Genomic DNA, 27,825 nt, shown 5'->3' with positions numbered 1-27,825 from the left:
TTTTCCTAATATCCAACCTAAACCTCCCCCACTGCAACTTGAGACCATTACTCCTCGTTCTGTCCTCTGCTACCACTGAGAACAGTCTAGATCCATCCTCTCTGGATCCCCCTTTCAGGCAGTCGAAAGCAGCTAGCAAATCAGAGCAATGCCTCCCCTTCACCACCCCGCCCCCCGGGGTCAGAGCAATGGCACATTCCCCCCCCCCGGGTCTGAGCGATGGCACCTTCCCCCCTTCACAAGCCCCCCCCGCCAGGTCAGAGCGAGGGCACCTGCCCCGCCTTCACCAATCATCCCGCCCGGTGAGAGCACTACCGCCCCCTCCGTCACCAAGCCCCGCCCCCCGAACAGTGGTACCGCCCCCATTCCTTCTCCCCCCGGGGCCGGAGTGGTACAGCCCATTCCCCCCCCTTACCTGCCCGTGCAGGAAAATGGCCTTGTCCCGCGCAGACTCCTTGAGCACCCTGCGCACGCAGAGCTCCGCCAAGGGGAACGAGCCGCCATCGCCTCCCGGGGGCTCGGCCGGCTCCTCCGACCCCTCACGCTTCCTCTTCGCGCCGGTGGCCTCCGCCATCGCTGGGAGTGCGCATGCGCCGCGACGAGACGAGAGTGAGTAGCGGGGAAAGGACTGTCCTCTAAACCCCGCTCCGCTGCAGAGGGCTCCCCCTGCTGGGCTGGGGCTGCTACTGGCGGGAACCACTGGGAAAATGGGGCGGGGGGGGTGGACGATTCCATTCACTGGAAGAGGTAACGATCAGGACAGCGTGGAGGGGCAGGTGGCTGCGCGGGGCAGGAGGCCAAGCTGCCCCCGCCCGTGCGTGGCCTGCAGGGGCCACGGCCGCAGGGCCCAGAAGCCCAGCCTAGGGTGGCCAGACAGCAGGCGTGGGGGCTCGTCGGCGCCTGTTTAAGCCAAAGCCCCAAATCTCGGGACTGTCCCTATAAAATCAGGACATCTGGCCCCCCTGGCCGAGCCCCACCCTCGGGCGCATGAGGCCACCGCCCTGCCCGGGTTTTGTGTGCGGAGCACGTCCCAGAAACACGCCGTCACCCACCAACCCAGCTGCACTTCTGGCCGTTCCTCTTGTTCCGTCCATATCTCGCCCCCAGCCAGGGGTTTGCCCCAGCCAGCCAACAAGTGTGTTCCTTCCAATCCGCCGGCTTTTCGTGGCAAATGCGCACGCGCATGAGACTTCAGTACACACGGGGACACTTCCGTGTTCCAGGGGCCCGGCGAAGCAGTGGACGCTGTAAAGCAAACTATTAAGTGCTGGTTGGATTAAAAACCTGGCTGGATGTCACCAAGGCCCAAAGATGAGGGTCCCGGTCTGAAGCAACCCCCCCTGGAAAGTCTCACTCTCTGGCCTCGAATCTCACTCTGGGGGCTGTAAATCTCACTCTTACGGACGGCCCACCCTTGGAATCTCTGGGCATGTTTGGTCACGGAAGATAAGGGCAGCCCAAGTAAGGTGGCAATTAATATGCCCGGTCTCCTCCATCTGAACATAAGAACGGCCATACTGGGTCAGACCAAAGGTCCATCTAGCCCAGGATCCCACAGTGGCCAGTGCCAGGTGCCCCAGAGGGAATGAACAGAACAGGAAATCACCAAGTGATCCATCCCCTGTTGCTCATTCCCAGCTTCCGGCAAACAGAGGCTAGGGACACCATCCCCGCCCATCCTGGCTAATGATGGACCTATCCCCCATGAATAGATCTAGTTTTTTTATCTGTCCTATATCCAGTGCAGCCAACCCTTGTCACTGTAGCACAAATCTCCCAATATTCAGTGTTAAGTCCCACCTGTTGGAGCTGGGTTATTACTTGAGAATCTCAGCTTCCATCTTGAAAAATAAGGTACATTTCTAGCTCATGGTTACAGAGAAAAGCTTGAAAAATTGCATCAACCCTAGGAGGCTTAAGCAAATGAACCCCACATTGGTTGTTTTTAAAAATCTTATGATTTTTGATATAGTCTCATGACTTTGGGGGGCCTGACTCATGAGTTTTGAACGCTTGGGTTTGGTTATGCTATATTTTTCTTACCTCCCATATCACTTAGCAAGCTAACCCACTCGTTTTGGTTATGCTTTACTTCGGGTTACACCAGATTTGTGCTTCTATACAAGCACTTCACACACATGGATACCACGGCCGAGGATAGAGAAGGCTACTTGCATAGGGTTACCATCCCTCCTGGTTTGGCCAGGAATATCCTGGAATCAGGCTTGAAGGAGGCTACTGAAGCCAGTCCAGCGGCACATTGGTGCTAAGGCAGGCCTGGGAGGCGTGGGAAGGGGGGTCTCTGCGCAATGCCTACACCCTGCGGGCCATCTCTGCAGCTCCCATTGGCCGGGAATGGGGAACTGTGGCAATGGGAGCTGCAGGGGCAATGCCTACAGGCATGGGCATTGCGCACAGCCGCCTGGCCACCCCTGAGCCTAGGAGCTGCTGCCCGACGTGCCGGCCGCTTCCGAGAGCCACCTGAGGTAAGCGCCGCCCGGCCAGAGCCTGGATCCTGAACCTCCTCCCTCACCCAAACCCCTGCTCCATCCCTGAGCCCCCTCCTGCACCCAAAGTCCCTCCCAGAGCCTGCGCCCCAAACCACCTCCTGCACCCCAACCCCCTGCCCGAGACTTGGCCAGGAGCCCCCTCCTGCTCTCCAAACCCCTCGGCCCCACCCCCCAGCCCAGAGCCTGCACCCCCTCCCACACCCCTGCCCCAGCCCAGTGAAAGTGAGTGAGGGTAAGAGAGAGCGAGCAATGGAGGGAGGGGGGCTGAAGTGAGCGGGGGAGTGGAGCCTCGGAGAAGGGGCAGGGCAAGAGCGTGGCCTTGGGAAGGGGTGGGACAAGGCAAGGGTATTTGGGTTTGTGCAATTAGACAGTTGACAACCCTATACTTGGACTTTCCAACTATTGCTGAACATCTTCCACTTCCAGTGACTGTGGAGGGACCAGTTACATGTCTATAGTTAAGGTTGAGCTGTGCACTTGAAACAGAGGTTTAACCTCTTCGAGATGGTGACAAATACTGCGTAGCTCCAAAAGCACTCTTGAAGTTCAGAATGAATGTTCGTGAAAATCTGTTAATTATTTTAGGAGTCAGTTTTTTAAAAAATGGGGTCTGTAAAAAAGAAAGCAAGCACCCAGTGCCAGAGTCTTTTATTCCCTGGATCTTAACAGAGTAACATGGACTCTTCAGACTTTCCTAGGCTACAACTCAGCCAGCAAAACAAACAAGGACCACGCTACGAGGTTTGATTCTGCATCTCTGCTAGGAAAACGGCCAAGTTTAGGTTGGGGTTAACTAGAGTATTAGCTAAGCCTAAACTAAAAACTCAACTACTTTTCCTAAACAATCCCCAACTCCTCTCCCAAGGCGGAGTCCTTCCTAGTCTGAGCTGGCGGGGCGGGGTGTGTGTGTGTAGAGGAGGGGCAGGTGGAAAGTAGAGAGGAAGAACAAGAAAAACAGCTTACAACCTGGGCACTGCATAAACAGTTCAGTGAGCTGTCAGTTTAGGCGCTTTCAGCAGCATTAGATCCACCCGTTTAAAAAAAAAAAAAAAAGCGAGAGAGATTTGATAAAAATAACACTTTTCTGCATTCATTTGTACACACGTTTAAATTACAATTGTAAAAATCAAGACTAAAACTGACATTACGCTCAAAATACCAAAGATGAGCCTATGTGTAGCTCCTCTTTATATGAGTGTTACAGCTCCAAAAGGGGAAAACTTCATGTCAGTTTATACTCCTTGACATAGGTGTTGAGTTTTCTTTTTCCCCCCAGGGGTGCTCCACTGTCCCGCCCCAAGGCCCTGCCCTTCCCCAAGGCCCTGCCCTTGCTCCTCCTCTTCCTGCCTTGCTCCGCCCCTCCCTGAGGCCCCACCCACCTGCTGCTCTCCCCTCAGCGCCTCCCCCAGCTGATCGGCAGCTGCCACCCAAACAGCTGTGGAGTATATATAATGGAATTGGCACCTATCCTCCTTGGGGCTTGGAGGAATTTAACATAGGCAAGAGTGTGTATTGTACCAGCTCCAAACTGGCTTTTGGAAGGTCATTAGAGATTTTGCTGCCTATACGCTTCCTGAAAGGACAGACCCTAAACTAAACTTCCTACTCCCCAAATGAGAAGAGGGTAAACTCCATTTAGCTGTGTTTACCCTTGACTACTTGGAGTCACCAACGCTCAAGCTCCAGATTCCTGCCAAGTCCCCCGCACTGTACAGTACAACGTGGAACAAGCCTCGTGCTTCTTCCAAGTGTTCAGCACCAGACGCCACGTGTAAGCCTCGCTCTCCATTGGTGCTAGATGTTTTGCTTGTCCTCTCAGCGGTGCCGGCTATTAGTGTTCGTGGTGCGGAGCAGCCCGACGCGAGAGAAATGCTTCTGTTCAGAAACCCTCATGAGAGTCAGTCCCATTTGTAATTCTGTAGGTGTTTTGTGCATTGGGGACCTTGGCCGTAGACCGCCTGGAATCTGCTCTCCACTGAGATCAAATGAGGCAGCTCCAGAGACTTTGGAAACAGCACTGTGGATTCTCGTTCCATTTCCCTTCGGCCGGGATCTGCTTTCTCGATGTGCTCCCTTCCCCTACAGGACTCCCGTCACTCTATTCTGCTCATGGTGCTTTGACAGAGCTCCTGCAGGTCTGAGGGACACAAGGCAGAAACCAGGGTCACTAAGGGATATCAGCTGGACTGATGTTCCAGCATTGTCACACTGCAATGTATCTGTACCTCTCCTCCCAGAGAGAGATCCTACACTGTACCCCACTCCAATGGGATACAAATGCCCCAGCCCCTTCTCTTTAGATCTTCCCTTGCAGTTTCACAGGGACACAGGATTCTCTACTTCCCATCCCAGAAGGTTGTACAGTGTCTGTGGGCTGTCAGACAGCTGCTGTGTTCCACCCCATGGCTGGTGAGAAGCCCAGAAGGTGCAACAGAAATGCAGGGTATGATCGAAGGGTCACTCCACTCTGCACAGGCTAAGCTAAACAACCTGAACAGCCAACACCCTATACGGGCCCATTATGAAGCCGACTGCCCCCTATGGTTTACTTACAGCGCAGGATCGTGTCTTTAATCTGCCTGAAGCCATTCTCCTTGCGCGTCACATCGATGTAATAGAGGCACCTCAGCTCCCGGGGGTAGTCTCTCCGGTCAATGCCCTTCAGCACGGGGATGGTGCGCCCATTGGCCATCGGCGCCTCTGCCAACGCCTGATGCATCTGGTACCTGCACCAGGGATCCTCGAGGAAGCTGGGGGTTATTAGCAGGACCCAGCAGTGGCTGTTCTGGACAGCGTCGCAGAGCTCCGTCGTGATAGCACTCCCCGGCATGGCATCCCGCAGCTGCAGGAAGCAGCGGATGCCCTCGGGCTGGCTCTCCAGATAGGAGACCATCTCCTCGACAAACTCAAAGTCCCCGTTGCTGTGGCAGATGCACACATCATAGCTCTTGGCCCAGCGGGCACTCCCTGAGCTGCTGATGCTCACCTGGGAGGCAGGAGACCGGCTGGCCACTGAACTGCTGGTGGAAGAGCTGGTGACAACTGCCGAGGAGGAGGAAGGTGACTGTTTGGTGTTCAAGCTGCTTTCTGCGGAGCTGGAGCTTTGCTTGGGTTTCTGCAGGAGCCGCCTGACCCAGCCTGTGGAGTTTGAGAGACCAGAGTAAGATTCACTGAAGGCTGAAATGCCTCCTGGGCCTATTCACAGCCCTTCCCCATGCACCACAAGGAGCATTTCCGGACATTGAACCTCCTGCTTTCTTATCATGGGGCCCTCTGGGAGCTGAGTCGCAGAGACCAGTGTCAGCCCTGCCCCAGGACCTGGGCAGACCGGTCTGGTGCTAAGATGGAGCAGCCAGGTCTAGTCCAACAGTGTCTCGAGAGAGAGGCCACTCCGTACAGCTCCAGGCATGGAAGGGCACAGGGAGATTCGGATCTGAGTGGCTGGGCTGTAATCAAAAGCCAATTAAACAAATTCTGGCCTTCAAGGAGGTTTTAACTGGAGCCACTGGGCATCAGGTCTAAAATACCCTCTGGAGCCTAAGGATAGGGTCCTGGCTTGGATCACTCTGCCCTTCTTCCTGCAGAGGAAGGGCCGTGGATGGGGTGGAAGATTTGGGATTTTGTTCTGACCCCAACTCCAGGAGGTGGGACTCTCCTGACTCAGCTGGAGGCTTAGGTCACCTGGGTGATCTAAATGCACTGTGGAGCCCCATCTGAGAGGGGAAACTGAGGCAGTGGTTGGCCCAAGAACCTCTGCTACACTTCCCCTCTTAGTGGTCTACTTTCTAAAGTAAACAATCCCATCTTTTCTCCTAGGGAAAATTCTCATGGCCTTGATCATTCTTGTTGCCCTTCTCAAAAGCCTCGCTAACTCCCATCGTCCTCCTAGAGACAGGGTGGCCATACTGCACACAGTATTCCAGAGAGGACCACACAGTTGATTTACATCTGTTACTAATGATAGGTTTCTGTGTTCTCCATCCCATTCCTTCTGCAGCCCACCATCTTACTTGCTAGGTTGGGAGGGGGTTGGACCTCAGCTGCACACTGAGCTGAGATCTCCACTGAGGCTGTCCGCAGCAATGGCCAAGTCCCTGCCCTGAGCCGATATGGTTCATTTTGAATCTTACAAGGTGTGTGAGAGTTGAAACGGACGAGGGGTGGTTCGTGATTCGCTTATGTCCCTTCTCAGCTATGAGAGCAAAGCACTTTATAGAGCTGGGTACGTTATCCCTGGTCCACAGAATGGGGAAAACGCACCAGAGTAAAACCGACTCTCCCAGGCTCATAGCAAGTCAGGGGCAGAGCAGGGATAGACGCTCTGCCTCCTGTTCCCAGCCCCTCACTCAATCAGATCATGCTGTCAACGTGCTCCTTGTTTACTCACCAGCCATATCGGGACCAGTCAGATGAGAAGTGCCCACATGAATCTTGGCCTGTAACAGGGAAAGGACAACTGGTCAGCAGGTATTAAATGCTGGTATTAAATTCAGCATATTATGTATTTGTAAGCCCATAGCACTTAGGAGTCCCAGTCAAAGACCAGGACCCATTGTGCTATGCGCTGTACAATTCCAGAATAAAAAGATCATGTTTGCTTCTTTACCACTGCACCCCGTGCCCCCAACTCCTGGGGGAAGAACAATCAGCGTATTCCACATGCAGACTCCATTAGCAAGCGCTGCATAAGAGATCACTCATTGCCATGGGTGTCTGGTCTGGAGTAGACAGAGCACGTCACTCTCCCAGGCCATCTAGCCTGCACTAAATCCATTTACTAAAAAGCTATCCTGCCCACCAACAGATATCACACCCTTCCATCACAAATCACCAAGGGTTGTTGCTAAGGATATTGGCTGTAGCATGGCAGGGGAACAGATACTCCAAAAGAACCAGCACCAGACTGGTTTCAGAGTAACAGCCGTGTTAGTCTGTATTCACAAAAAGAACAGGAGGACTTGTGGCACCTTAGAGACTAACCAATTTATTTGAGCATAAGCTTTCACGAGCCACAGCTCACTTCAGCGGATGCATACTGTGGAAAATACAGAAGATGTTTGTTTTTATACACACAAATCATGAAAAAATGGGTGTTTATTGCTACAAAAGGTTTTCTCTCCCCCCACCCCACTCTCTTGCTGGTAATAGCTTATGTAAAGTGATCACTCTCCTTACAATGTGTATGATAATCAAGGTGGGCCCTTTCCAGCACAAATCCAGGTTTTCTCCTCCCCCTCTCCCCCCCCCACACACAAACCCACTCTCCTGTTGGTAATAGCTTATCTAAAGTGATCACTCTCCTTACAATGTGTATGATAATCAAGGTGGGCCATTTCCAGCACAAATCCAGGATTTAACAAGAATTATAACATTCATAAACCAGTCGGAGAACACTTCAATCTCTCTGGTCACGCGATTATAGACATGAAAGTTGCGATATTACAACAGAAAAACTTCAAATCCAGACTCCAGCGAGAGACTGCTGAATTGGAATTCATTTGCAAATTGGATTCAATTAACTTAGGCTTGAATAGAGACTGGGAGTGGCTAAGTCATTATGCAAGGTAACCTATTTCCCCTTGTATTCCTAAACACCCCCCCCCAGACATTCTTGTTAAACCCTGGATTTGTGCTGGAAATGGCCCACCTTGATTATCATACACATTGTAAGGAGAGTGATCACTTTACATAAGCTATTACCAGCAGGAGAGTGGGGTGGGGGGAGAGAAAACCTTTTGTAGCGATAAACACCCATTTTTTCATGATTTGTGTGTATAAAAACAAACATCTTCTGTATTTTCCACAGTATGTATCCGATGAAGTGAGCTGTAGCTCATGAAAGCTTATGCTCAAATAAATTGGTTAGTCTCTAAGGTGCCACAAGTACTCCTTTTCTTTTTGCAAGCACCAGACTGGATACTTTGGGTTCTCTTGTGTTGCAAGAACAGGAGCCAGAGTGCGTTTGGATCCTTATTGTGGAATATGCAGTTTCTTTAAAATAAGGAAAAGAGGGAAAGGCTGTTTTTCGCTCAAGCTTTGCTTAGACAAGCACAATGTTTAGAAGACCTCAGCATATGGAAATACCCCCAAAGATGCCAGGACCCTTCCACCCAAATAGGAATCCTTGGGAGCATGAGCAGAGCAACCTCTTTGCAGAGTGGACACTTGATCCCCCGGGCTTAAGTCCACCCTCCTGGGATGCAACCAGGCAGGCTCTGGCCTTGTAACAACTGTTCAGTCCCGCCCAGGAGCACAACTCAAACAGTGGGGTGGTCCCACCTACGTGCAGGCTTTCTGCAGCCTGGTTTGTCTATTGGGCTCATAGCTCAGCCTCCACCTGGCTCTGGGTGTCCCTTAGGAACAGGGGAGGCAGGCAGGCTCTGTTTCAGCTCCAGTCTTTGTGGCGCTCTCTGTGGCATCTGCATTGTCCAAGTCCCTGAACTGCCAAGAGTACTACTGGGGGAATTCTGCGCCATTGCGCATGCGCAGAATTTATGTCCCCTGCAGATTTCATTGCTTCTTCACAGAAAAATGACTTTCTGACGGGGAAGCCACAAGAGCGGTCAAGCGACCCTCCCAAGCAGTATGTTTCAGGTGCCCAGGGCAGCTGGCAGAGAAGTAAATCACTGTGGGGCAGGGGGCAGGACTGGGGAAGACCCGGCTGGTGGCTCCTACCCTGTGCCTGGCTCAGCTGCGAGTCCCAGCTGGGCTGGGGAGGATAGGACTTCCTCTTCCCCTGCAAGGCATCCAGGGTGGGTCAGACCCACCCCCAGATTTCTCTCTCAGCTGCAGGAATCTCTGCAAAGTTCTCCCCCCCCCCTCGCTTTCTGCACCCATCGCTCCTCAGCTGCAGGGGGAGGGATCCCTGTACAGGGAGCTGCTCCCTCATCCCCCCAACCCCTGTGCATCCAGCTCCCCCACACACTCAGACCCTCCCCTGCTAGGCCCCACTCTCCCTACACCTGGACTACCCCAATGAGCCACCCACACCTGGATCCTCACCCCACTGAGCTCCAACCAGCTTCCTCTGGATTCCTACCCCACTGAGCCCCACTCCCACAGCATCTGGACTCCCCCACTGAGCATCCACACCAATCCCCGCTGCTGAACCCCAACCACCTTCACCTGGACCCCCTGCAGAGTCCCATTACCGTTGCACCCAGAACCCCTCACTAAGCCCCTGTGCATCCAGATCCCCCCCACACCCAGATCCCCCACTGAGCTGCCCGCACCCAGATTGCCCCACAAAGAATCCTCTCAACCCACACCTGGATCCCTGACACACTAAACCCCTTCACATTTGGCTCCTGCCTCGCTGAGCCTGCCTGCCCGCACCTGGTGCACCTCGCATGGATGGGCAGAGAAGGGTAACACCAATGATTACGGATATGGAACAGCTTGCATCTGAGGAAAGATTAAAAAGATGGGGGTGGTTCAGTTTAGAAAAGAGACGACCGAGGGGGATATAATAGGGGTCTACAAACTCACAACTGGTGTGGAGAAAGCGAATAGGGAAGCATTATTTACCCCTTCATATAAACACACAAACGAGGGGTTACCGAATGAAATGAATAGGCAGCAGATTTAAAAACAAACAAGAGGAAGTACTTCTTCACCCAAGGCACAGTCAACCTGGGGAACTCATTGCCAGGGGATGTTGCAAAGGCCAAAAGTAGAACTAGGTTCAAAAAAGAATTCGCTACATTCCTGGAGGATAGGTCCATCAATGGCTATTAGCCAAGATGGTCAGGGACGCAACCCCATGCTTTGGGTGTGCCTAAACCTCTGACTGTCAGAAGCTGGAACTGGACAGCAGGGGATGGATCACTGGATAATTGCCCTGTTCTGTTCATTCCCTCTGAAGCATCTGGCAACAGCCACTGTCAGAAGACTGGATACTGGGCTAGACCCAGTATGGCCATTCTTATGTTCTTAAAAACACACACATGATATTTCCAGGAACACAGTACAATTATTTCTGGAAAGCTGATCTCAGGGTCTCCCTCCTGGGTTACAACAAAATTTAACTAAGAACACAAATTAAAAGAATCAGCAATCCCTGTCCTGCTCTGTCTAGCAAAAGATGATCTTAACACAAGATGGGAGGGAGAGAGAATGGGGGAGCACCTGCTCTTTTAATTTTAATTTAGTTGCGTGCATGATTTCCTAGGTTAAAAAAACAGCTGTGTGTAATTATTTATTCATCTGGGGGTAGCCCCAAGAGCACCAGCCACACTATGTTCAGCACCATGCAAATGAGTAAGAAAAAGATGTCCCTGCCCAGAAGACCTTACAGTCTAAGTATGAGAAGAGAAGATGGTTGCAACAAACAGATGGGGAATGCAAAGGGGCAGTGAGACTATATACTAGGAGTGCCCTATCCAGCCCTTCCCTAGCACATGATTTGCATCCTTCTGGGGTTGGTTGTTTCAGAATCTTGTCTGAAAATAATGACACCGCTGAGGCTGGGGCCAAAAATTGGATTTTTTAAAAATTTGTATTTCTTTGCCAAATTGTTATTTGTTTTTGTCCCCCTAAAACAAATGCTTCAAATATGGTAAAAATTTCCCCTTGCTCACCTTTTCCCTCCCCCAGGACCCTACCATGACAAACTAATGGATGCAGCCTGAGCAATAATGAGCCAGTGTGTAGCTCCAGAGCCCACAACTCTACAACACGCAGCCGATGTCTGCCGCCTTAGTGCTCCTGAGTGACCCTCCAATAGCAGAGGAGCGAGCACTGTCCCAGCCTTCGTGTTCCTCTAACAAGCCAATGCTTAGTAATAACTAAATGCACAAGTGACTTTACAAAAATGAAGTAGTGTGTGCAGCCTTAGGGCTCGCAGATTATAACCATCTGCTATGCACAGCAGCGAAGGACCTCTGTGCTCCGGGAAGGGAGTTATATACTTAAATTAGCACCAGTGCATCCCATCTTCTCTGCATCTGTCCCCCAGAGCGGGAGCTCCTTGGGGCAGGGGCTTTTTATGTTTGTCTCATAAGAGGCTGAGCATGTTGGGCCTTACCTTATAATTCCTAACAACAGACATGTGATGGGAGGTTTGGAAGGGGAAGCTGCATGGAGACCTTGCTATGGGCACAGCTCAGGCTCCGCAAGTCGGGAAGGGGCTAGGCCAGAGGGGTGGCAAGGCTCAGTGGTATTGTCTTCATTCAGCCAGGCGGAGATTCCCCATCATAAGTCAGTGCAAAGAGCACAATGTTACAGGGCGTCCCCCCTCTGCTCAGCCACCCCTGGCCTGGGGCAGCTCCTGGCAGTGATCACAGGTGAGGCCAGCTGTTGAAGATGGGAGCTGTGCAGAGCCATGGGCCTTCAGTGAAATGGTCCTGCCCTCATGGAAGCCCTTTAGCTCTTGGAACATCACTGAGTCTGGAGGCATCATTCCATCGGGGCAGGGTGCAAGCCCAGCGCCCTCCACCCAGGCCCACCAGCTGACCCAGAGGAAGTGGGTCGTGATGGAGCCATCACACCAGGCCAGCAGGGTTGCAGCACTTTTTAAAGCCCTCTAAGCCCTTTCCAAGGAAAGCCTCCAACCAGTGACCTGGATGTCAGGCTATCCTGGTAAGTCTGCAGAGAGCCTGAAGTGAGAGATCAGAGTGGAAGGGGCTCTTCCATTAATCTCACTGCCTGATAACCCTGAAACCTAACAATGTCTTGTAAGTGGCAACATTAACTGTTTCACTGTAGCAGAAATATCCAGCAGCTTGTGGATAGCACCAGTGATCCCTCTAAATTTTTACATCCATGTGTGGGGTTCGGAGTGTGGGAGGGGGCTCAGGGCTGGGGCAGAGGGTTGGGTGCGGGGGTGTGTGTGAGCTCTGGGGTTGGGCCAGGGATGAGGCGGCTGGGGTGCAGGCTGCCCTGGGGCTGTGGTGGGGAGAGAGGACTCCCCCTAGCCCTCTCTCGCTGCAGCAGCTCGGCACCTGGGGAGGCATCTCTCCCTGGCAGCTCTGGCGGGCCTGTGCTGGGCTGAGGGAGGGGCTCCTCTCCCCTGGCCACGGCCGCTCCCCACTGTGGCAGAGCACCACTCCCCCGGCCGCAGCAGGTCCGCGCTTGGGCCGGCGGGGATGGGCGCCTCTCCCCTGGCTGCAGCCCTGAGCCCCTGCGCGGGGCTTAATAGGCAGGTAGGCAGCCACGCAGCTTAGAGGGAACTTAGAATAGCAAGTGGAGTTTTGTAGAGCTCCCCTAGGCTTTTTTCCTACATCCCATGGATTTCCCTCTCCACAAAACGGACTGACAGCCAGCCCCTGGCAAAGCTCTGGGTCTGCACCCCTTAGGGTTGCCAACCCTCCCAGTTTCGCTGGGAGTCTCCCGAATCAGCCTCTATCTCCCAGAGGCTACTGCAGCCAGACCGAGAGATTTTAGGCTGCTAAAAGCCGAGTGGTGCAGTAGGGCTAAGGCAGGCTCCCTGCCTGGCCTGGCCCCGCGCTGCTCCCGGAAGCGGCCAGCACACTCCTGTATCCCCTGGAGAGGGGCAAGGGGTCTCCGCGCGCGGCCCCTGCCCTGAGCACCGACTCCGCAGCTCCCATTGGCCGGGAATTGTGGCCAACAGGAGGTGCAGGGGCAGTGCCTGCATTTCTGGCCCCCCTCTGGAGCCCTCACCCTCTCCCACAGCCCAGCCCCCTGCACCAGTGCGGGGAAACTGAGCCAGGGCAGGGAGAGCGAGACTGGGGGGTGGCATGAGCGGGGGCGGGGCCTCGGAGGGGGCGGGGCCAGGGTGTTGCTGTGCTTGGCACCAGCCGCCCTCCCGCAGCCTGCCACGCACAAAAAGGGGATCTGAAGAAATTAAAAAGAAAAAAGAAAAAGGGAACAAACCCGGCTGCCGGGCACACGCCTCCCCCCTGCCCCGCTCCGGCCGCAGCTTCCTGCCCCGGCGGGGGCGCCCCGCTCCCTGGGAGGCCGGGAGCCGCTGCAGGCGGCTACTCACCCAGCCCCGCGCGTCCGGCCGGGCTCTGGGGGCGCGGGGCCCGCGCGCTCCGGGCCGGGGAAGTCGGCGGCCGCCCCTGGCCCTGCGAGGAAACGCCTCCTGCGGCGGGGCACCAGCGCCGGGGTTGCAGCCCCAGGGCGGGGCTCCCGAGCTCGGCACGTGGGCTGGGGCTCGCTGCGGGCACCGATTTCCCCGGGCCGCCGGCTGCCAGGGAAGCGGCTTTGCAGGACGGGGCGGCCGGGCGCTGCGGACAGGCCCGGGCCAAAGCTCGCCGAGCGCAGCGGCGGGACCCGTCCCCGGTGCCTCTCCCCGCCCGCTCGACGTGGGCCCCGCGAGCGGCCCTTCGGCCCCCGCTGTCCTGCCCCTAGCGCTGCGCGGGGAGGGGAGCCCAGCTGCGCCGTCAGCCAGACCCCGCCCGGGGCCCATGGGCTCTCCCCCGGCCCCGGCCACCGGATCAGAGCTACGGACCCGCCCAAAGGCGCCCCAGCTCCCGCTGCTCCTCCCCGGGCGGGTTCGGAGGCTTGAAGTCCCCCTGGTTGGGTGCCTGGGAGGCCCGCGCCCCTTGACTGACAGCGGCTTGTTTCGTAACCTCCCTTCCAGCCCTGGAAGCCGAGCGTTACCCAGCCAGGCTGCTGGGGGATGCCGGGGAAGGAGCCGCTTGCTGGGGCCCCCCCAAGGAGGAGCACCCAGGTGAGAAGGAAGCGGAGATGGGCCTATGCGGCCACTGCAGAGTCCGCCTCTGCAAAGCTGTCAGGGCAATATCTGGAAAGAAAGTGCCCATGTTTAATAGTGAGGGTAATTAACCACTGGAACAATGTAGCCAGGGCTGGGGTGGATTCTCCCTCGCTGGCTGCTTTCCTAAAAGATCTGCTGTGGTCCAAACAGGAACGGAGTCCGGGAACGTCCTGTGGCCTTTGGTATGCAGCTCAGAGGAGGTGATGGGCAGAGTCCCTCCTGGCCTTAGAATATGTAGGGTGACCAGATGTCCTGATTTTATAGGGACAGTCCTGGTTTTTTGGGTCTTTTTCTCACACAGGCACCTATTACCCCCCCTCCCCCCCCCCCGTTCTGATTTTTGACACTTGCTATCTAGTCAGCCGAAGAATATATTCAATCTGTGTGGCTGGACTGAGCCCTGAGTGCGTCAGCCCGGATCCTCCAAGGTTTCCAGGTGCCGAACTCCCACTGATTTCCCAGATCCCAAGATATTTAGGCACCTAACTCTCATTGCTTTCAGTGCTGTTTGGCTCGGGGAGTGGGGGAGGGGAGTCACGTGCCTGTTCTCAAGGTGATTTCCTTAGTTTTCCTTTGCCCTCAGGGGACCCGACACTGAGAGGAAGGAGAAGCAAGGCACTGACCAGGGAGCCGAACCCTCAGGATGAAGCACATCTCGATCCACTGGTTCCGTAAGGGTCTTCGCCTTCACGATAACCCTGCCCTGCTGGCCGCGATGACAGACTGCCACAAGCTGTATCCCATCTTCATCCTCGACCCCTGGTTCCCAAAGAACATGCGGGTCAGCGTCAACCGCTGGAGGTTTCTGGTTGAGTCGCTGAGAGATCTGGACGAGAGCCTCCAGAAACTGAACTCGAGGCAAGTCCAGTCCAGGCAGATACCCGGCACTAGTGTAGGGAGGGCTAATACAGTTCGAGTCCTGGGGTTGTCTCTGGTACCTGGAAAAACAAAGGGCCTGATTCTGGGGATACCCCTCCCCACATGGGACCTGCATCGCGTTCGCTGGGAGCTGTGTACATACAGGGCTTGCAGGGTGGGCCCAGTAGATGCCAGAATTCTGCTTCCTTGGGTCCCTCTGGTCCCAGTTGTCTGGAGCTCCCTGTCCAAGAGAATACGGTGCCAATGAGCTGCAGATTCACAGTGCAAAGTGCTGGCAGGTTCTGTGCCTGGAGAACTGCCTTCCTCTGAATATTTCAGTCTAAGTCAAACAAATGTATTTTCTCCTCCTCCCCCCGCAGTTCACAACTGTTACTTTTTAATGATATAATGCTTCCATCTGCTAGATGAATGAGCCACACAGGGGTAGCTGCTTCCCCCCCCCCCCACAAATACGCAGGGCCTGGTTCTCTGTAGCTCTGCACCCTGTGACATCGTGATGCCAGTGCACGGCTGCCATTCTGACTTCGTCGTGTGCGACGCGCACTTCGCCCAGGTGTGAGTGCCGGTGCCGGGCGATGCAGAAATGGGCTCCCAGTGCACATCCCTCTATGCGGTTCCAAAGCAGGATCAGGAGCAGCCCCAGAAGGTCAGGGAGCTGCTTGAGCTTAACTGAATGGGGATTGTGTGGCCCTTTCTAAAGGGCACTTTGTTATGAGAGCAAGCGCAGCGAAGGTGGGCTACAGGGCTGGAGGAGCCAGCAGCAGAAAGGCTTTTACTGAGGGGATGATGGGGATGAATTTGTCTGGGGAGGGGGAGGTTCCTCACAATCCTCTGCATCTCCAGCTGCCTAACAGAGATGAAGCGTGCAGCATGCATGAGAGGTCTTAGACATGAGCTACTTTGCCAAAGGGGTGGAAGCTGGGTTCCTAAGTACCCTCATTGCTAGGATCCCAAGTGGGACCGCTGTCTTCCCCAGCTATGTGGTCCGCATTTCCCTTCCCACCCTGGGATGAGCCGACTGCTGCTTACAAGCAGTGTCCCACCCGTGGAGGGGTAGGAGCTCCAAGGGACCTGGTATGGAGAGATCTCATGCACTGTGTTCCCTGCTGTCAGAAGTAGAATTCAGAGCGACACTCTAAGCCTGAGGAACCCAACAGTTCCTGAGGGATCCACCCGACAGGCCATAAAATGGATTAGGTTGTAGCTGCCCTGACTTTTGACATGGAGGTGTGACCCACGGAGACAAGTTCCAACATGCCATGCTTGCAAGTGGCCTAGGATGAGTGTACGCATAGACTAGAGTTCCCACCACACAATGCTCTCTCTTGAGCCCAGCCACCAAGCCTGAACTCCTGGGCCTTGCTGTTTACCTCGCCGCTGGCTGACTAGGTTTTGGTGGCATCTCCGCAGGCTGTTTGTGGGGCGTGGCCGCCCCACAGAGATATTCCCGGTCCTCTTTAAAGAGTGGAAGGTGACACGGCTGACGTTCGAGATAGACACGGAGCCCTACTCCAGGCAGCGCGATAGCGAGGTGGTGAGGCTGGCGGCTGAACATGGCGTTCAGGTTATTCAGAAAGTGTCCAACACCTTGTATGACACCGACAGGTGGGTCCCAGGAGCGGGGGCCTCATGTGGCTTGCTCATTGCTGGGCATTAAAGCCCCTGGAGTCCCAGCAAAAGAGGATGTCAGTGTCTTCTGCTGCGTGGGCTCTACCCGGTGATAGGTCCCTTTGATTATTCACAGAGTAATTGCTGAGAACAATGGCAAGGTGCCTCTGACCTACGTGCGCCTGCAGACGCTCCTGGCAGCGCTGGGACCACCGAAGCGGCCCATGCCAGCTCCCACTCTGGAAAACCTGAAGGGTGAGTGGGACAAAGGGTTTGGTAATATTTTAATGATTTGTATATGTCCCCAAGTTTCCTTCCGTACAGGTGTGTGTCACCTCGCTGTGTGGGTGGAACAAACAGGGTCGTTAAGGAATTGGTTGAAACCGACCCAGATCAAGAGAGGGTCCCGAGTGACAACAGGAAGTTCCATCGACACTCAGCAGTGGGACGCTCTGGCAGGCGGGGCGGGGTGAACGCAGCGTGGCCCTGCCTGGAGACAAAGGGCTGAGCTCTGCCTGAGTGGGAATGGAGGGTGGGCTTCTGAAGAAACTGGCTGCTCTCCCCCGGCTGGGACCGGACAAGGGAGAGAGACTGAGACGGAGATGGAGTCCGACCCGGCATGGCTGGCATTTGCACTGGCTTGGCCAGGCTGGCCTATGGCTTAACTCTGCCTCTCTGGGCTAACATAAGGCCTTCCAGCTTCAATAGCCAGGTGACTCATACATGGCTTCCTTGTTTGGAAAAGGCTGTGTGGGTTGTTGCAAATACCCAGTAAGAGCACTGCGCCTTGACAGGCCCAGTACAAGCCTCTGCAAGAGTCTGGGTTGGCTGGATTCGCTGCAGGGAGCCTCCGAGAGAGACAGGGCTTGTTGGTCCCTGAAGGCCCAGTCTCAGAGTCCTGGAAGCCAGGGATTGCCTCTGTGGAACTGTGTGGGTTCTTGGGGCTGGGAACACTAAAGGGATTGATAACAGGCTGGGTATAGACCAGATTCTGTGGACAGTGAGTATGGGACAAGTCTTTGTCAATGTGGTGGTTCTCTGCCAGGGGGACATGTCCCAGCACTCGGACTGCAAGCTTCTGTGGTTGGTATTCTGGGCTTCCCCTGGTGTGTTCCAAAAATCCCCATGCAGCTTCCATGGGACATGGGATTCTTCTTCTCCTAGGCTCTGGTGTAGTGGTGTTATGAGGCTGTAAAGCAGTTGCCATGTTCCATTCCAGAGGTGGCTGCATTTCAGTGCTGGGTGCAGCGATCCCTGTTTAGTTCTATAAAGCACTTTGAGATTCTTTACAACTAAAGAGGCTGGACAAACGTACAATATATTTTAGTGTTGATGGTGCACGGAAGTACTGACTGTGCCTATTACCGCAGATTGCTGTACCCCCTGCAAAGACAACCACGATGCAGAGTATGGGATCCCTACGCTGGAGGAGCTGGGTCAAGACCCCGAGCAAGCAGGTCCTCGCCTCTACCCAGGAGGAGAGTCTGAGGCACTTTGCAGGCTTGACTTGCATATGAACAGAACGGTAGGGTAGTTACCATTGATCCCTCTCCCGCTCTGAGGCCTGGGGCAGGCATTAAGCCCTTGAGCTTTCAAGCAAACGGCGTAAGAGAAACATCTCAGGTTGATTCCCTGCAACGTTGTGCTGAGCCCACATGGGCTTTGGCAGGAGTGTCCTGGAGAGATCCAGGACCTGCCAGCTGCTCCATTAAAGACCCCAGGCCTAATTCATTGTTTCCTCGCACCTGCGATCACTTACCCCTGTGCTAAGTGACTGCAAAGCGGGTGGAAAACGCTAATTAGAATGACAGTACATGGAACTACTCCGCTCTCTGTTTTATTATGGTACCAGGCTCATAGGTGCTGGAACTAGGGGTGCTGCTGCATATCCTGGCTTGAAGTGGTTTCCATCATATATAGTTTGGCCATCCTCTTCCCTTGGGCAGGGAGTCCTCTGTGCTTTTCCCTGTCTGGCTTTGGGCACCTCTCATCTGCTTCTCTTGTCCTTTTTCAGGCCTGGGTGTGTAATTTCCAGAAGCCCCAGACTGAGCCCAACTCCCTGAGCCCTAGCACCACCGTCCTGAGTCCTTACATCAAGTTTGGATGCTTGTCAGTGCGAACCTTCTGGTGGAGGTTGGCTGAAATCTACCAGGGGGTAAGTTTTGCTTGGCAGCTCTTTTATCAGGCTGCCAGCACGTGTGTTAGGCCTAAAGGAGCACTGTGGAGGCTAGAGTTCTCTGCCCTGCAAGGGCTGCTGGCTCATACCGATGTGGGACATTTGGAATAAGATCTATTGCTCTGTGTAGGCAAATAACCTTCCTGGCATGGTCAGTGAGGATGCTGCCTCTGAGCCAATGGGAATGGGGCATGAACGGCAGCAGAACCCCTTAGCAGGAGGAGGATGGGTGAGCTGGTTGACGCAGTTGGTTAGACTTAGACCTTAACTTCTTGGGTTTAAACCCTAGAATCGCAAAGGAAAATCTGTCTCCTGGCTCGTCCTAGGCTTAGTTTGTCCATAAAACCAAGGGATTTTCGGGTTTGGCTCTATCCTAGCCTCTGAATAAGAAAGCCCAGGCCTAGAAGAGCAGAGGCTGATGTGGATCAGGAGTGAGGTACCTTGGCAGAGCTGCATGCGTGGTGGAAGCTTTTACAACGCCTCCGTGGATTATGCCCAGCTCTAGCCAGTACTATTAATCCCTCATTTTCCAGAGGCCTTAAACTCCAGTCAGTGTTTGGGTATATGAATGCCTGGGAAACCAACAGCAGTAATCCCTGCTAAGGAACCACCATTGGATCCCTTCTCCGGGACTCTCCTCGCTTACGTGCCAGAGACAAGAATGACGTCTGCCCTCTTTTGACAGAGGAAACACTCCAGCCCGCCCGTGTCTTTGCACGGGCAGCTCCTGTGGAGGGAGTTCTTCTATACAGCAGGAGCTGGGATCCCCAACTTCAACAAGATGGAAGGCAACCCCGTCTGTGTGCAGGTGGACTGGGATGACAATCCAGAGCACCTCAGAGCCTGGAGTGAGGTACCCATTTCTGGCAATATGGGCCAATGACAATGATGTCCCAGTGACAAGAGCCTTGTAGCAAGGTGGTCTGCCAGGGCCAGGGGAGAGAGTTCGATTATTGGACCTAGCTAGGAAGGGGTCAGGTGATCCTTGCAAAGGGCCGAGAGAGGTCAGTTGGAGGGAGGGTTTAATCTGAATTAACAAACTGCGCCCTAAGGGAAGGGCCTGGTGAGTCCGCCCTGGCTTCAGGGAGCCCAGCCAGCAGCCCTACACGCCTGATCTTCCTTCTAGTGCACTCCTGGCAGGGCCGTCCCTCTGCCTCCCAGCACCAGTGGGGCTATTCCCACCACTGAGCGTTGGGAACCGAGTGCTGACACCAAGGGGATTAGCGGTCGTGCTGGCTAGAGGGAACGCACTTAGAGACGGCCTGGCTGTCAGGCCCGAGTACATCCTGGTGTAACTCTAAGTGGAGTTCCACCAGGGATTAATTTGACCCATACTTGCCTCAAAGGGAGAACTGCTCAATACAGGGATGAGGTAGGGACGATGCGAGGAACAGACACTCGGCAGACAATAGGCCTGGTCACCAGATACCGCAGACAGGTGTGGGCAGCCAAGGCTAGAACCTTGGTCTTTCAGCTTCAAAATACAGTAACTGCCACTCGAGGTATCAGAGATCTCCCTTGACTGGTGGCAGTAATTGGTCTCTTAGCTCTATGGGTCCGGCCACCAGCCCCAAACCTCACTAGTGAAGCCAGGAGTGTACCATGCACATGGCTGCCTGGGTTAGCTTGCTGGAGGTTTAAACTGAAGCTCTTTCCTTGGCAGGGCCGGACGGGCTACCCCTTCATAGATGCCATCATGACCCAGCTGCGAACTGAAGGCTGGATCCATCACCTGGCCCGGCATGCTGTGGCCTGCTTCCTGACTCGAGGAGACCTGTGGATATCCTGGGAGCAAGGGCAAAAGGTCAGGCATGTCGCAAGGGCTCTGCTGAAATGGTGGGGGCCTCTAGGACCTTCACTGTTGACAAAGAAGCTGACGGGCTGGCTGAGGGCCACACCATTGCCCTGCAGACATGGAGAGCCTGGAGTCCATCCCAGAACTCTCCACCATGCCTGCCAATGAGCAAACGGTGGGAGGGAGGCGGAGATTGCATCACGGCCAATGGCCGCGAGGAGCAAGGCTGGCCTTATCACCCCCCATGCTGCTTGGAGCCACAGGGAACGAGGCTGGGAGTTTCCTCCCTACTCCAGTCCAGCTGCCTGAGCCGGAGGGAGCTCACTGACCCATCTCCGCCTCTGGCAGCCACTGCCAGAGGGGAGATCCGGCTTGCCCTTGGGCTGCTGGACAAGACCTCCAGGGACGTGGGACCTCCGGGCTGTCATTCATGGTGCTGGGCTCTACAGCTGGCCGGGTGGGAATAGAGACTAGAGGGCGGCCAGAGACTCCTGCAGCCTCTTACCCAGTGAGAAACCAAACCCGTTCCAGTGAATTAGGGAGCGTCTGAGGCTTTTCCCTGCCTGCGGCTCTGGGCCCAGTGCCACACAGCTAAGCCAGGCTGGGGAAGGGAGGTGTGAATAGCCACGGGGATAGCGCAGACCTGTTCCAATGGCCCCTTCTCCCTGGCTGCTCTGACAGCCCTTCCCTAATCACAGTTATATGGCACCAACCACAGAGGGATTTAGTGCCCCCTACAGGCGCTGTCTTTACCCTCCACTTCTGGTGCCAATGCTTTCAGAAGGCCAGTGGGGTTCCTGGCTGGGCACCCTGCCCACCCAGGTTGCGTGAGGGTGAGGGGGGAAGGTAGGAGGGGAATGGAGTCCACGTGCCACCTGGCGGGACTCCCCGGGGACCGGCTGCCTGATGAGCAGCTGTCACCCCTCCTCAGTGCCATGGGTCAGGAGCCCAAGCTGAAAGGAAGCAGAAAGTTTTGGAGGTTCCCGGGGCAGGGGGGGCGGGGTTATGCATGATCTTTCCCTTCCCCAAAGCATCCACTCCTTCCACCCCCAGGTCTTTGAGGAGTTGCTGCTGGATGCTGACTGGTCCCTGAACGCTGGCAACTGGCAGTGGCTGTCGGCGAGCGCCTTCTTCCACCAGTTCTTCCGTGTCTACTCGCCTGTCGCCTTCGGCAAGAAGACGGACAGGGGCGGAGAGTATATCAAGTAGGTGCAAGACAAAGTCCAGCAGAGCCATGGCGGAGCCCAGCCTCTTCCTGGACCATGCGGGCGTCTGCTGCAGTCCGGGTGTGGCTCTGGCATGGCATCGCAGAGGGGACACTGCGCGGGTGGGGGAGGGTTGGGGGTTTCCGTCTTTCTGTCTCCACCCAGAAGACTGGTGGTGGCAGTGAATCATTCTAGCTCTAGGCCGACAGCAACTGGACGTAACCCCCATGTTGGGTGGTCTGTGAGGACAGGAATCATGGAATATCAGGGTTGGAAGGGACCTCAGGAGGTCATCTAGTCCAACCCCCTGCTCAAAGCAGGGCCAATCCCCAATTAAATCATCCCAGCCAGGGCTTTGTCAAGCCTGACCTTAAAAACTTCTAAGGAAGAAGATTCTACCACCTCCCTAGGTAACGCATTCCAGTGTTTCACCACCTTCTTAGTGAAAAAGTTTTTCCTAATATCCAACCTAAACCTCCCGCACTGCACCTTGAGACCATTACTCCTTGTCCTGTCCTCTGCTACCACTGAGAATAGTCTAGAACCATCCTCTCTGGAACCACCTCTCAGGTAGTTGAAAGCAGCTATCAAATCCCCCCTCATTCTTCTCTTCTGCAGACTGAACAATCCCAGTTCCCTCAGCCTCTCCTTATAAGTCACGTGTTTCAGACCCCTAATCATTTTGTTGCCCTTCGCTGGACTCTCTCCAATTTCTCCACATCCTTCTTGTAGTGTGGGGCCCAAAACTGGACACAGTACTCCAGGTGAGGCCTCACCAATGTCGAATAGAGGGGAACGATCACGTCCCTCGATCTGCTCGCTATGCCCCTACTTATATATCTCAAAATGCCACTGGCCTTCTTGGCAACAAGGGCACACTGCTGACTCATATCCAGCTTCTTGTCCACTGTCACCCCTCGGTCCTTTTCCGCAGAACTGCTGCCTAGCCATTCGGTCCCTAGTCTGTAGCGGTGCATTGGGTTCTTCCGTCCTAAGTGCAGGACCCTGCACTTATCCTTATTGAACCTCATCAGATTTCTTTTGGCCCAATCCTCCAATTTGTCTAGGTCCCTCTGTATCCTATCCCTGCCCTCCAGCATATCTACCACTCCTCCTAGTTTAGTATCATCCGCAAATTTGCTGAGCGTGCAATCCACACCATCCTCCAGATCATTTATGAAGATATTGAACAAAACTGGCCCCAGGACCGACCCCTGGGGCACTCCACTTGACACCGGCTGCCAACTAGACATGGAGCCATTGATCACTACCCGTTGAGTCCGACAATCTAGCCAACTTTCTACCCACCTTTATAGTGCATTCATCCAGCCCATACTTCTTTAACTTGCTGACAAGAATAGTGTGGGAGACCGTGTCAAAAGCTTTGCTAAAGTCAAGAAACAATACATCCACTGCTTTCCCTTCATCCACAGAACCAGTAATCTCATCATAGAAGGCGATTAGATTAGTCAGGCATGACCTTCCCTTGGTGAATTCATGCTGACTGTTCCTGATCACTTTCCTCTCATGTAAGTGCTTCAGGATTGATTCCTTGAGGACCTGCTCCATGATTTTTCCGGGGACTGAGGTGAGGCTGACTGGCCTGGAAGTTGGGAGCTCTTGTCCCATTCCCAGGTGGGAAGGTCAGATTGTTACCCCCCACCCCCGGTTGGCAGCTTCAGTGGACAGGCTAGGAAGTGAGTGGGCCAAAGATCCCGTACCCTGCTCTAGCCCCCCTCAGCCCGGCTGGCTAAGACATACTGGTGAAGGCAATTGGCCCTGAGGGACCTGGGGCTTGGCCCTGAATTCCCACCTCGGCTCGTTTCTTGTGGGGCTGACTGACCCACCCTGCCTGTTCCTTTGGGACCTGACCCTCCTGCAGGAAGTACCTCCCTTGCCTCCAGAAGTTCCCCGCTGAGTACATCTACGAGCCCTGGAAGGCGCCGCGAAGCGTGCAGGAGCAGGCGGGCTGTGTGATTGGCCGAGATTACCCCAAGCCCATCGTGGTGCACGAGGTGGTGAGCAAGAGGAACGTGGAGCGGATGAAGGCAGCCTACACCCGGCGATCGGCCAGCACCACGGCCCAGCTGGAGGGAGGGGGTGGCAAGAAAGGTAACTACCCCCCTTAACCGGAGCTGCTCTGTGGCTTGGCTCTCTTGGGCTGGGACTTGAAGTGCAAAGTACTGGCTGGGAGGAACGGGAGGAGACAATCCTGAGCAGCCCTCCCTTGGGGAGGCATCATGGCTAGTGGCTATGGCTGGAACTCTGGACACCTATGTTCTAGTCCAGGGCTGAGCAAACTATGGCCTGCGGGACCAGATCCGGCCCCTCAGGGCTTTGGATCCGGCCCATGGGATTGCCACCGCCCTGACGCCACAGGCCCCGCACCACTCTGGGAAGCGGCCAGCACCATGTCCCTGCCACCCCTAGGGGAGCGGGGGGGATGGAGGGACAGGGCAGAGGGCTCCCTGTGCTGCTCTTGCCTGTGGGTACCTCCCCTGAAGTTCCTAGTGGGGAACTGCAGCCAACAGGAGCTTCAGGGGAGGTACCCACAGGCAAGAGCAGCATGCAGAGCTCTCTCCCCACCCTCCCACAGGGGCTGCAGGGACATGATGCTGGAGCAGCACCGGGCCAGGGCAGGCAGGCAGGGAGTGCCCGGTGCATGCTGCTGCCACCCCGGAGCCACTCAAGGTAAGCGGTGGTGGGCCAGAGCCCGAACCCCTCTGCATTCTGCCCCCCGCATACACCCCTCCTCTGCCCCAACCCCTTGCCCTGAGCCCCTTCCTGCTCACCACACCCCCTCCCGCATCCTAACCCCCTGTCCTGGCCCAGCATGCAGTTTCCCCACCCAGATGTGGCCCTCGGGCCAGAAAGTTTGCCCACCCCTGTTCTGGTCCCAGCTCAGCCACTAAGCTGCTGGGTGACCTTGGGATGTCACATGACCTCCCCGTGCTTGTTTCCCCATATATAAAATGGTGATAACACTACCAATCTCTTTGTAAGGCACTTTCAGACCTACGGATGAGAGATGCTACACGAGAGCTGATGTGTTGTTTATTATTACTGCTGTATGGCTCTCCCTGCCATCTGAGACATGCCAAACTCTCCTGAGTCTGCCAGCTTGCCAGCAGCCACAGACCTTAGGGCTGTAGTGCAGTGTCTGAGCTGGAAAGACAGGACAGTCCTGCCTTCTTCAGCCTAATAACCTGGCTGCTTGTTTCTCCCCTTAGGTGCCAGAAGGAAGACACCTGCTGGTCCCTCTGTGGCCGAACTGCTGACAAAGAAACCAAAGACTAAAAGCAGCTGAATTCCTGTGGAACTTGACAATGGGCCAGCCTCTTCTGTGCTGCAGGGGGAGAACCCCACCCCAGAGCCAGGCAGCACAAGAGCCCATTCACATCCCATTTGGGCTTTATGAAGAGAGGCTCTGGGGTCTGTTCCAATCCCTTGGCTGACAGCTAGGGGCCCAGGCCTTCTGAGTCCAGGGAAAGCTATAGGGGGGTTTTAGCACCGCCTCTCTTATTGGCTCAGGAAACTTTTTCATGCTGTACCCTTTCGTTCAGCCCCTTAAGCCTGTTCAGCGAACTGTCCTTTGGCGCGGGTGCTTTCGATGCTGCTCGCAGGCCAGAAGCTGAGTTCCTCTTTTGGAAAGAACAGGAGGACTTGTGGCATCTTAGAGACTAACCAATTTATTTGAGCATAAGCTTTCATGAGCTACAGCTCACTTCATCGGAAGCTCACGAAAGCTTAGGCTCAAATAAACTGGTTAGTCTCTAAGGTGCCACAAGTCCTCCTGTTCTTTTTGCTAATTCAGATTAACACGGCTGTTACTCTGAAACCTGTCTCTTGGAAAGGTCATTGCCATGGAGTGGATCAGTTTGTCTGAATGCCTTACGGTGAATCTACCCTACAGCACCCGGGGAGGTAGATGTATCACCACCCCCATTTTACACATAAGTGAACTGAGAAACAGAGATTACTGGGCAGATTTCCAGTGGGAGCTCCTGGATCCCTTAAAAATCTAGCCATAATTGACTTGTTCAGATCAGATCTTAAGGAGGCAGAGCTGGGAACTGAACCCACATCTTGCACTACATTCCAGTGCCTTCCGCACAAGGTCCCCTTCCCAGGTTACTGCCCTGTGCTTTCTTTATCTGGGTTGTTGCAGACATTTAGCTGAAGGGTACATTTTAAACTTACCTCTCAGGAAAACAATTTGTGCAGCCACTGACTCCTCTGGCCTGGGAAACACCCCAGACTTCTGCATCCAAAGAAGCCAAAAGCACAGCAGACTTTTAGGGAGTGGAAGTTTGTTTTTTTTTTTAAAAAGGGCATGTTAATAACCTGCTGGGGTGCCGAATGCCCCAGCCAGCCTGGCTGGGAATTGGTACTGAACTCCCTGTTTTAAGCTTTACTGCCCCGTTTGGCAGACAGCAGCTTAGGAGACCAAAGTGAGGGATGCTGGACATGGATGTTGCCTTTTGCCCATCTTTGTACTGAGCGTTAAATGCTGGATGCTTATTACCACGTCCTTGGGACCTGTACACCCCTTTTTGTGGTGTGTCCAACCAAGACATAATTTCATTATCCCTTGGCTACGGTCTGCTGGGGTATTAAAGATATCCTTGGAAGTGCTAAGTGGAATTACAGGAGCTAAAGTGTGGGGCAAAGCTCATCTTGATGTCCCAAAGACAGGAAAGTAACTGAAATACTTCTCTGAGGGACAACCCATCTTAAATTCTCACTTACTCAGCGACAATCTACACTCATTGCTATATTTGCTTTCTGCAAGCTACGCTTAGTATAACCTTTTGTGAGCGAAGTATCCAAATATTGGATGCTAATATCTAAATTGTACGGTTACATTTATTTACCAAAATTTGGGATATTGCACATTATGTACTGGATGTATTTTCTGACTTTTAAATCAAACTTTGTACTTGTGGATAATTTAAGCCTTACACCCTGCTATGTAGACACTCTTTCCTTAATCTTTACTGAATATATATATATTTATCTCTGCTGAGCATTACCACTTAGACCATTATAGACAGATAAGTGACTGGTCTTTATGGCAGCTGACCCATGGCTGAAGGCATCAGCTGTGTTACCTCTTCCCTGGGTTCCTTCCCCTGTTAATGCATTAAGTGGGTGATAGTGACAAGTTTTAGATTGGAAACTCTTTGGGGCAGGGATATTTTGTGTGTGTGTTGCCCAGGGCTACAGGTAGGAGCTCCAGGTGCTATGGTAACATCGACACAATCGCTGGCTTTTAGTGAAGGATTTAAGAGTCCTGGGAATCAAGTAAGCAAGCTTATTGCTATGTAACCACCACAGCTGGCAGGACCTGGTACAGGTACCCACCAGACGAAGGACAAGGGGTAAGTACTTCACTTTCATGACTTCTCAAGCTGCTCAAAAGATAATGCTAAGGCAGCCAACTGGAGCTGGAGGTAGCCACTTCCCCCTCAGTTTGTCTGCAGGAGGCTGGGGCCAGGTTTAGGAGAACAGAAAGTTACCTGTAGTAGACAATGGAACCAGGTGGTGGGAGATATTAAACCAGAGAGACTTTGACTGAGCCACAAGAGGAAATGCTGGGTAGGAAAGAGGAAGTGGATGGACCAGCTGATCTAGGAGAAAGCGGGCTAGGGAGAGAAGTCTCCATGGTTCTGAACACAGGCCACATGCTAGGAACATGCTAGAGGGGTGAGGAAAGCAAAGCAGGGAAGCGTGTGGAGTTATTTTTATATAGATCTATTCCTTGTGCTATTAAAGGAAGAGCAATGGGGTTTAAGAACCCGCTGCAAAGCCTCAATGTAGCACATACCATGCATCTACCACATGCTTCTGAAGATGGAAACTGGGCATAGATCACCACCCAGCTGGAGTTCTGGGACAGGAAGTGTTTAGAGGGCAGCTGAGGGGCCAGCTCTGAGCTGGGGGCTGTGGAGTGGGCCACTTGGTCACAGTGC

General features: G+C 54.2%; 3 protein-coding genes across 6 annotated transcripts in view; 1 reads left to right on the top strand and 2 right to left on the bottom strand.

The window, feature by feature from the left end:
- DCPS (decapping enzyme, scavenger) overlaps positions 1-574 on the bottom strand; it is a gene marked incomplete at its 5' end in the record, with an annotated part of 63,477 nt that extends 62,903 nt beyond the window's left edge. For both annotated transcript variants that reach the window (XM_084611931.1, XM_084611932.1), the window contains one exon: positions 416-574. In XM_084611931.1, the coding sequence (XP_084468057.1) occupies positions 416-574 (159 nt within the window). The remainder of the gene's footprint in view (positions 1-415) is intronic.
- Positions 472-26,008, top strand: LOC311511377 (cryptochrome-1-like). Of its 3 annotated transcripts, XM_084611925.1 has the most exons (12): positions 494-609; positions 14,056-14,145; positions 14,774-15,048; positions 16,480-16,674; positions 16,814-16,932; positions 18,048-18,202; positions 18,692-18,832; positions 19,539-19,706; positions 20,517-20,657; positions 21,702-21,853; positions 23,736-23,965; positions 25,084-26,008. In XM_084611925.1, the coding sequence occupies exons 3-12, from the start codon at positions 14,834-14,836 to the stop codon at positions 25,158-25,160; spliced, it is 1,593 nt and encodes a 530-aa protein (XP_084468051.1). In that variant the 5' UTR covers positions 494-609; positions 14,056-14,145; positions 14,774-14,833; the 3' UTR covers positions 25,161-26,008. The 3 variants fall into 3 exon arrangements, with proteins under 3 accessions (XP_084468052.1, XP_084468051.1, XP_084468053.1); XM_084611926.1 differs by lacking the exon at positions 14,056-14,145 and having other exon boundaries at positions 472-609; XM_084611927.1 differs by lacking the exons at positions 494-609; positions 16,480-16,674 and having other exon boundaries at positions 14,005-14,145.
- Positions 3,148-13,883, bottom strand: TIRAP (TIR domain containing adaptor protein). The gene is made up of 4 exons (XM_084611930.1): positions 13,456-13,883; positions 6,898-6,946; positions 5,064-5,648; positions 3,148-4,647 (listed from the first exon to the last, which is right to left on the bottom strand). The coding sequence occupies exons 1-4, from the start codon at positions 13,879-13,881 to the stop codon at positions 4,604-4,606; spliced, it is 1,104 nt and encodes a 367-aa protein (XP_084468056.1). The 5' UTR covers positions 13,882-13,883; the 3' UTR covers positions 3,148-4,603.
- Positions 26,009-27,825: the final 1,817 nt, after the last annotated feature.

The sequence above is a fragment of the Lepidochelys olivacea genome (assembly GCF_965140295.1).
Source record: "Lepidochelys olivacea isolate rLepOli2 genome assembly, chromosome: 22".
In the NCBI taxonomy this organism is placed as follows: domain Eukaryota; kingdom Metazoa; phylum Chordata; order Testudines; family Cheloniidae; genus Lepidochelys; species Lepidochelys olivacea.
Note: the sequence above shows the minus strand (reverse complement) of the source record. Positions and strands in the feature narration are given on the sequence as shown.

Coding starts and splice junctions, on each gene's coding strand:
- TIRAP (XM_084611930.1), bottom strand. CDS start 13,881: ATGGGCCCCGGGCGGGGTCTGGCTGACGGCGCAGCTGGGCTCCCCTCC. Junction 5,649..6,897: donor GACTGGTCCCGATATGGCTG/GTGAGTAAACAA, acceptor CAAACTCCACAG/GCTGGGTCAGGCGGCTCCTG. Junction 4,648..5,063: donor TAAAGACACGATCCTGCGCT/GTAAGTAAACCA, acceptor TGTGTCCCTCAG/ACCTGCAGGAGCTCTGTCAA.
- LOC311511377 (XM_084611926.1), top strand. CDS start 14,834: ATGAAGCACATCTCGATCCACTGGTTCCGTAAGGGTCTTCGCCTTCAC. Junction 16,933..18,047: donor CACTCTGGAAAACCTGAAGG/GTGAGTGGGACA, acceptor CTATTACCGCAG/ATTGCTGTACCCCCTGCAAA. Junction 23,966..25,083: donor GGGAGGGGGTGGCAAGAAAG/GTAACTACCCCC, acceptor TTCTCCCCTTAG/GTGCCAGAAGGAAGACACCT.